Source organism: Ranitomeya variabilis, chromosome 3, assembly GCF_051348905.1.
Source record: "Ranitomeya variabilis isolate aRanVar5 chromosome 3, aRanVar5.hap1, whole genome shotgun sequence".
NCBI lineage: Eukaryota > Metazoa > Chordata > Amphibia > Anura > Dendrobatidae > Ranitomeya > Ranitomeya variabilis.
In genome coordinates this window covers 740,575,326-740,584,908 of record NC_135234.1, presented here as the reverse complement: position 1 = coordinate 740,584,908, position 9,583 = coordinate 740,575,326, and the positions used below count along the sequence as shown (strand labels likewise).

At 43.1% G+C, this 9,583-nt stretch overlaps 1 protein-coding gene across 4 annotated transcripts in view; it reads right to left on the bottom strand.

The window, feature by feature from the left end:
* Positions 1–782: 782 nt before the first annotated feature.
* Positions 783–9,583, bottom strand: part of CFAP300 (cilia and flagella associated protein 300) — a 65,505-nt gene continuing 56,704 nt past the window's right edge. For 2 of the 4 annotated variants that reach the window (XM_077298483.1, XM_077298484.1), the window contains exon 7: positions 6,521–6,821. In XM_077298483.1, coding sequence (XP_077154598.1) covers positions 6,696–6,821 — 126 coding nt within the window. In that variant the 3' untranslated portion in view covers positions 6,521–6,695. Of the gene's footprint in view, positions 3,474–5,528; positions 6,822–9,583 lie in introns of those variants that run through there. The other 2 variants (XM_077298482.1, XM_077298480.1) reach the window with 2 other exon arrangements.

Below are 9,583 nucleotides of genomic sequence, written 5' to 3'. Positions count from 1 at the left end.
TGGCTGTTTCTACAGACCCACTTCCAGGGGTCGGCACCCGGCTGTTCCCACAGACCCACCTCTAAAGGTCTGCACCTGGATAGCGTTATTCTCGTTTCAGCCATGAGAGACTGCAAATGGAATATCTCTTTAAAAGGACTTTGTTGGCACAGAATGACTGTTCAAACCAAGCACAGATGCTTGGTGCAACCTAGGTGAGGCCAAACATTTCAGTGTACCTTCTCTCCTGTTTGTTTTCCATCCATCTTTGCCCACCCTCTATTTTGATTGACAGATTTGGCATTATAGAGCCAGAGAAGGGCAGAAATAGAGGGAAATCAAGAGGAGGGGAGGTGCACTAAAATCTTTGGCCACACCAAGGGTGCACCGATTGCTTGAGCTTTGTTTGAACAGTCATTCTTTAAAATCCACAAGGTGCACATGTTACGCCCATTTGTTTTCCATAGTGTAGATTAAATTTGCTAAAATGTAATACACTTCGCAGAGAGGATTTTCCATCATAAAAATCTATGCAAATAATCTGTAGCGTTTCTTAAATATACGCTGAGTAATGGGGTTTTACGGCATTCATGTCAAACTAGACCCACTGCGATCAGCTGATCACCGGGGTGGCTTCAATCTAAGAGAAGGCTTTTTCAGTCACTTTGGGAGAAAATGGCGACTAACACGGCCTCTATTACAGCTTGCCCTGGGATTACTACCCATTTCTACAGAAACAGATTTAGCACCAGGACAGTTGGATGACAGTGCCTACATGCACTGTTGTGGAGGCCATATTGCTTGTAAAAAGAAAAAACTTTATTGCAACAGTTAAAGTGACACATTTTGGTGATGATGCTTTATGAAGGCAATATACAAGGAACAATAACAGTTCCTACACTAAACGATCATATATATAACAGCAGAACATACATCTCTTATTATATCACATGACGGACACAATCAGAAAGCAACAGTCAGAAATAAATACCGTAAATGGAAATGTAAAGGTTGACAAATAATGTAGTAAGTAGTGTAGTACTTTGTAGTGTATAAGTCATGGTATAGGGCCCCAATCAATTGCAAAAACTAAGGAGCCACAGAATAAAACGTCACGGCTCCTTCCCTTTAAGGGGCTGGGGATCTTTGAGCATTTAGTTTTTTACAGCATTGCAAGTTTATTTAAAGGGGTTGTCTGGTGAAAAGAAGGACTGATGATAACTCCTAGATCTGTGGGGATTTGGCTGCTGGTACCCTAAACAGATGGAATGGGGCACTCTCGTTAGAATGGAGTGTCAGTGCGCACGCTCGACCTCCGCTCCATTCATCCTCTATGGGAGGACGAGCGCAGCACTTGGCTACTTCCGGCAGTTACATAGAGGATGGAAGGCGCGACAGTTGGGCAAACGCACTGCTGCTCGACTCTAAACAGGGGCAATAGTGCCCTGTTCTGGAGATCCAAGAGGGCGGACAAATAACACCGGTCTGCAAAAGTAAAAAGAGGTGAAAAGTAACAGGTGATTTTTATGTACTTTCGCTGAACTGAATAAAAATATTGAAAAATTTCCATCTCATCGTTTTTTCACCAACATGGACTCCATAGCCTTTTTCTTGCACCATACTTTGACTCCTTTGCCTGACCCTTGGTGGATGATTTTGGCGTCATTAGATCGGTTAGAAATTAATGGACGCTGTGCTGCGATGGACAGAGTAGATTTTCTTAACCCAGCTTCCAAAGAGTGTGCCTCCAATCACAGCACATCTTTCATTTTTACCTCAGCAGTATAAGAACTGAAAGCAGCACTGTGATTGGTTGTTATAGGCAGTAAAGACAGATTTATTTTTTTTAGTCACAGTTCATAACAGTGTGGTGGTGTCCCTTGCAACCAATCAGAGCACAGCTTTTATTTTTACCTTAACAGTATAAGAACTGAAAGCTGCTCTGTGATTGGTTGCTGGGGGGGATCAAAGGCAGATTTTCTTTTAGACCGAGTTCATAAGAGAGTGGCGGTGCGCTTACCACGAGTCCTTTCCGTATTTAGTGGTTGTGGTGGATTAAGCTTCTGTTTCTAACAATGTGATCAAAATGGCTACAAGAGGGTGTCATAATTCACCCGACAACTTTTGCTACATTTGTGGTTGTTTTGTAGTGAAGAAACGATGAAGGAACATTACGGACTTCGTTAGAAAAGTGTAATATGCGTACTCTGGTGTGAAACTAGGTGATCGGGACAAGTTGTGGGCTCCACATGCAGGGTTCTGATTGTGTAGAAGAACTACGACAGTGGTCTGAAGGGAAGAAAGAGAGCTTTCACTTTGGAGTGCCAATGATCTGGAGGGAACTGCACAATCATAGGGATCCAACCTTAAAATTTAGAAGGAAATTATATACCTGGACCTCTCGTCAGCGATTTGACCTGTGCCTCACGGTCCAGGCTCTTCACCTCAGGAGAAACTTGGATGCACCTGATTCAGGACATGAAGAGCGGGGTCCTGATGAAGACTTTCATGGTACTCACCACAAGCCACAGCTTTTTTCACAACTCAAATGAAATGATTTAGTCAGGGACTTGGACCTTCCTAAAAATTCTGAAGAACTTTTACGTTTTAGACTAAAGGGAAAGAACCTGCTAGCTCCTGGTACCCATTTTTAATGCTACAGAAGCAGAGAGAAGGAGTTCCTTCCACACTTTTCTTAAGACGGTGCTCTAGTGTATTGCAGTGATGTTCCTGGGCTGATGGAAACATTTTACATTGAGTACAATGTGAGTGGAGATTCTCTATTGATTCATCTCAAAAAAGTCTGAAAGATGTGCTACTGCACAATGGCAGCAAGTATGCTTCAGTGCCTGTAGGGAATTCTGTGCACTTGAAGGAAAGAAATTTATGAGAATTTAGACTTGTTTCTCAAGAAACTTGACTACGAGGATCAAGGATGGTCAATATGTGGTGAGCTGAAACTTTTCTCTTTGCTCCCTGGGCAGCAAGGAGGATACAGGAAGTGCCCGTGCTGTTTGTGTGAACTGGACAGCCGGAATAGAACGAAAGAAGGAGAGACTTATAAGTACCCGTGTACAAAGTTTCAGGCACTGTCCAAAGCAAAACTGAAGGAAGGCATTTTTGTGGGCCCAGATATTCGGAAACTCATGAAGGACGACGTGTTTGAAACAAAAATGGAAGCTGCTGAGAAAAGTGCTTGGGATTCTTTTAAAGAAGTCGTAAAGAGATTTCTAGGCAACAACAAAGATCCAAAATTTAAGTCCATCTTGGAGAACGTGCTGAAACATTTCAAAGCTTTGGGTTGTCTGATGAATCTGAAGTTACATTTTTTACATTCCCATTTGGACTGCTTTCCTGAAAACCTTGGTGCGGTTAGTGAATAGCAAGGAGAAAGAGTTCATCAGGATATCAAGGAGATGGAATGAGGATACCAAGGTAGATGGAACATGATGGGGATTACTGCTGGATGCTTCACACAGAAGATCCGCCTGACTCTAAAAAAAAAGAAAAAAGGTACCGTATATACTCTGACTGCACACTAATCGCGTCATCGCGCCCTCTGACCTGAACAGTCACAGCCAGAGGACGGAAGACAGAGCAGCACGCAGCGATGGAACGAGGAAGGTGACTATCGCACAATGCTCACCTCCCCCAATATACTCACCTGCTCCCGGCGCGGTCCCTGGCAGCGTCTCACTATCAGATGGTCTCCGGGAGCCGGCGGTATCTTCCTGTGTTCAGCTGTCACGTACCGCTCATTAAAGTATCCATCGGACATGCAGGGACCGCGCCAAGAACAGGTGAGTATATCACCACGCCGCTCCCCCTCACCCGCCAACCCCCCGCTGCCAATGACTCGAGTATAAGCCGAGAGGGTCACTTTCAGCCCAAAAAAGTGGGCTGAAAATCTCGGCTTATACTCGAGTATACAGTTAAGTCCATATATATTTGGACAGAGACAACATTTTTCTAATTTTGGTTATAGACATTACCACAATGAATTTTAAACAAAACAATTCAGATGCAGTTGAAGTTCAGACTTTCAGCTTTCATTTGAGGGTATCCGCATTAAAATTGGATGAAGGGTTTAGGAGTTTCAGCTCCTTAACATGTGCCACCCTGTTTTTAAAGGGACCAAAAGTAATTGGACAATTGACTCCAAGGCTATTTCATGGACAGGTGTGGGCAATCCCTTCGTTATGTCATTCTCAATTAAGCAGATAAAAGGCCTGGAGTTGATTTGAGGTGTGGTGCTTGCATTTGGAAGGTTTTGCTGTGAAGTAAACATGCGGTCAAAGGAGCTCTCTATGCAGGTGAATCAAGCCATCCTTAAGCTGCGAAAACAGAAAAAACCCATCCGAGAAATTTCTACCATATTAGGAGTGGCAAAATCTACAGTTTGGTACATCCTGAGAAAGAAAGAAAGCACTGGTGAACTCATCAATGGAAAAAGACCTGGGCTCCCACGGAAGACAACAGTGGTGGATGATCGCAGAATAATCTCCATGGTGAAGAGAAACTTCTTCACAACAGCCAAGCAAGTGACCAACACTCTCCAGGAGGTCGGCGTATCAATATCCAAATCTACCATAAAGAGAAGACTGCATGAAAGTAAATACAGAGGGTTCACTGCACGGTGCAAGCCACTCATAAGCATCAAGAAGAAAAAGGCTAGACTGGACTTTGCTAAAAAACATCTAAAAAAGCCAGCACAGTCATGGAAGAACAATCTTTGGACAGATGAAACCAAGATCAACCTCTACCAGAATGATGGAAAGAGAAAAGTATGGTGAAGGCGTGGTACAGCTCATGATCCAAAGCATACCACATCATCTGTAAAACATGGTGGAGGCAGTGTGATGGCTTGGGCATGCATGGCTGCCAGTGGCACTGGGTCACTAGTGTTTATTGATGATGTGACACAGGACAGAAGCAGCCGAATGAATTCTGAGGTATTCAGAGTCGCCATACTGTGTGCTCAGATCCAGCCAAATGCAGCCAAACTGATTGGTCATCGTTTCCTACTACAGATGGACAATGACCCAAAACATAAAGCCAAAGCAACCCAGGAGTTTATTAAAGCAAAGAAGTGGAATATTCTTGAATGGCCAAGTCAGTTACCTGATCTCAACCCAATTGAGCATGCATTTCACTTGTTAAAGACTAAACTTCAGACGGAAAGGCCCACAAACAAACAGCAACTGAAAACCACCGCAGTGAAGGCCTGGCCGAGCATCAAAAAGGAGGAAACACAGCGTCTGGTGATGTCCATGAGTTCAAGACTTCAGGCAGTCATTGCCAACAAAGAGTTTTCAACCAAGTACTAGAAATGAACATTTTATTTAAAATTATTTAATCTGTCCAATTACTTTTGGTCCCTTTAAAAACAGGGTGGCACACGTTAAGGAGCTGAAACTCCTAAACCCTTCATCCAATGTTAATGTGGATACCCTCAAATGAAAGCTGAAAGTCTGAACTTCAACTGCATCTGAATTGTTTTGTTTAAAATTCATTGTGGTAATGTCTATAACCAAAATTAGAAAAATGTTGTCTCTGTCCAAATATATATGGACTTAACTGTATACGGTATCAAGAGGAGCTTTGAAGGAAAAAGGCGCAAGAATTAAATCTCCAATAAAGTTGCAGAACAAATTTCAGTACACTTTACACTTTATAAATTAAGGGTACATTTTTTCCTACAATAAAGATTTTTCTTGTACGTAAGTTCACACGCTTTTTGCGCAAAATCCATAAGTGATAGTTAAAAATAATTTTTTTTTTCTAAATCAGCAAAAGAAAACATAGGAATCACTCATTGGGTTTGCAAAAGTTTGCATAAACTCACATTTTGCATAACTGTGTAATTTATCACCTATCCTTGAGAAAGGCGGTAACTTTCTTTTCACTGAACAACCCCTTTTAATATTCTGTACAGGATCAATTCAGAAAAAGCTTCAGCCCCTTAAAGGGTTTGTACCCAGTTGGTAAGTTATTTCACCAGCTGTACCTGAGGTTACAAGTATTGGACGCATCACCAATTTCCTAAGTAAATTTATTTCTAAAAGGGCTATCGACATGAAATTCTCACCAGATGTCGGTAACAACCCATCCAATCCACATAGGCAAATAAAATCAAACCATAGAAGTCCATAAATTATTTATTTTCCTTTTGTCATGTCTCATTATTACACATAACTTAATTTATGAACCTCTATGGTTTTATTTCTTTGTCTGTGTGTATTGGATGGGTTGTTACAGACACCCGCTCTCACAGCAAAAATATTTTTATGATGCAGAAATTTTTATTCGTGCGTGAAACAGTTCAATGAGGCGATAGGCAAATGAACATATACGACTGATGCGGAGACGTTTCGACCCATCTGGGGGTCTTTGTCCGAAGTCGCTGTGTCAAGGAATGGATAGGTGATCATTGTGAACAAGCGAAGTGGGAATGTGTAAATCAGACTGTGCACGGACTGGCCGGCGGCTCTCCCAACCCGAGCGTGATGGCTTCATGTATTTCTATGCAGCTGTCTCGCTGTGGTCAGGAGAGCCGCCGGCCAGTCCGTGCATGGCATTGCGATCTTGGTCCATTTATACGTCTGTCTGACTGCGCCCTAACTCTGGTGATTGGTGAGGGAGGCAGCAAATGATGGCATATCCTAAAGCCAGAATACCCCTTACACAACTTATGCGTCAGGTCTTAAGTTAGTGCCTTAAAAGATTCCACCACCAAAACAATGGTAGAGCACAACCACGTGCCGCTTCAGTGGGTCCACGATCAGATAGGCAAATGTCTGCTCATGAGGCCTGGCTGACGGATAGCATAATCCATTCTCATCCTGAAAGGAAGAAAACAAAACACAAAGAAAGTGTAAATCACTAGTGTAGGAAAGAAATATATCTTGGTACCGTGTATCACTAGTGTCATCCGGGATTGTTAGAAATAACACAAAGCAAACATCACTCTCCGTTCCCCATGTCCACTCTTCTTTTTACATAGCTGAGGGGATTCATCAGGACTGTCGGGAGTTACGAGCTGACAAAAATATTGCAGATTGCATCAATAAATGACATATCAGACAGGACTCCCTAGCTCCGCTGGCCATTACTGAAGCATTCTGCGGACAACCATCTCCCCCATTCCAGTATCAGCAAACATGGCTGACAAGTCCATCTATGGTGCTGCTCATCTCCAAGGAAAGGAAATCCAAACCTGGCTATAGCCCCCATATACTTTGGATAGCCATCAGCTGAACGATGGTTTGGCAGATCATCTGGCTGGAAGCTCTCACCCGAATCTCCCATCATTGCCAGATTCTTATCTGCCTGGACACCATCTGTTGGGAGAGATTCGGGGGCTCCCATACACATTCGACTGTCGGCCACACCTGTAGATACTCGGGGCTTCTCTTTAATGTGTTTGGGAGCCTTTAAAGGAATTTGTTACTATTCCATCTGAGAGAAGTATAATGTAAGGGCAGAGACCCCGATTCAAGCGATATGTCACTTAGGCCGGCGTCACACTAGCGAGTTTTACGGACGTATGAGCGCAGAAAATACGTCCATAAAATACGCGTAATACACGGCCCAATGATTCTCTATGTCCCAGCTCCTATCAGCCGTATTTTACGGATCCGTATTATACGGTCTTCTACGGCTGGATGTCCTCATATGAACTCGAGCGTGGGAAAAGTTCCCACGCTCGAGTTCATATGAGGACATCCAGCAGGGGGCGCCTCACCGCAACTCAAGGTAACTACAGGTCATTCCCCTGCAATCCATTAATTCCCCAGGTGTTTACAGGCAGGGGCGGCTGCATTAACAGGCTTCTGCTTGTAAAACCCTTTCCGATGGATTTACAATGTGGGACAGAACGACGGAAGGTATGGAATATTGTTGTTTATTTTTTTAACTTTGTTTCAGGGGACAAGGGTCTTCAGGTGTATTAAGAGTCTAATAAAATATTACAACACCCTGTGTCTTTATTTCATTAAAGTACTTTGTAATAATGTGTATGTGTGTGTTTTATTAACCATTTCCTACTTTTGGATTAATAATGGATAGGTGTCATAATTGACGCCTCTCCATTATTAATCTGGCTTAATGTCACCTTACAATAGCAAGGTGACATTAACCCCTCATTACCCCATATCCCACCGCTACAGGGAGTGGGAAGAGAGTGGCCAAGTGCCAGAATAGGCGCATCTTCCAGATGTGCCTTTTCTGGGGTGGCTGGGGGCAGATGTTTGTAGCCAGGGGGGCCCAATAACCATGGACCCTCTCCTGGCTATTAATATCTGTCCTCAGTCACTGGTTTTACCGCTTTGGTTTACCGCTCTGGCGGAGAAAATTGCGCGGGAGCCCACGCCAATTTTTTCCGCCATTTAACCCTTTATTTTACCAGCTACAGCACCCAAATTTTGCACATACACACTACTAACATTAGTAGTGTGGAATATGCAAAAAAAAAAGGGATATGAGATGGTTTACTGTATGTAAACCATGTCTCATATCCTGTCGGGTTTGTGAAGGAGAAATGAAAAGCCAGCAATTGAATTACCGGCTTTTCTGCTATATCGCGCTGAATTAAATATATATATATACATTATATATATACACTCACCGGCCACTTTATTAGGTACACCATGCTAGTAACGGGTTGGACCCCTTTTGCCTTCAGAACTGCCTCAATTCTTCGTGGCATAGATTCAACAAGGTGCTGGAAGCATTCCTCAGAGATTTTGGTCCATATTGACATGATGGCATCACACAGTTGCCGCAGATTTGTCGGCTGCACATCCCAAAGATGCTCCATACAAGGCAGGATGGATCCATGCTTTCATGTTGTTTACGCCAAATTCTGACCCTACCATCCGAATGTCGCAGCAGAAATCGAGACTCATCAGACCAAGCAACGTTTTTCCAATCTTCTACTGTCCAATTTCGATGAGCTTGTGCAAATTGTAGCCTCAGTTTCCTGTTCTTAGCTGAAAGTAGTGGTACCCGGTGTGGTCTTCTGCTGCTGTAGCCCATCTGCCTCAAAGTTCGACGCACTGTGCGTTCAGAGATGCTCTTAGGCCTACCTTGGTTGTAACGGGTGGCGATTTGAGTCACTGTTGCCTTTCTATCAGCTCGAACCAGTCTGCCCATTCTCCTCTGACCTCTGGCATCAACAAGGCATTTCCGCCCACAGAACTGCCGCTCACTGGATTTTTTTTCTTTTTCGGGCCATTCTCTGTAAACCCTAGAGATGGTTGTGCGTGAAAATCCCAGTAGATCAGCAGTTTCTGAAATACTCAGACCAGCCCTTCTGGCACCAACAACCATGCCACGTTCAAAGGCACTCAAATCACCTTTCTTCCCCATACTGATGCTCGGTTTGAACTGCAGGAGATTGTCTTGACCATGTCTACATGCCTAAATGCACTGAGTTGCCGCCATGTGATTGGCTGATTAGAAATTAAGTGTTAACAAGAAGTTGGACAGGTGTACCTAATAAAGTGGCCAGTGAGTATATATATATATATATATATGTGTATATATATGTGTATATATATATATATATATATATATATATATATATATATATATATATATATAT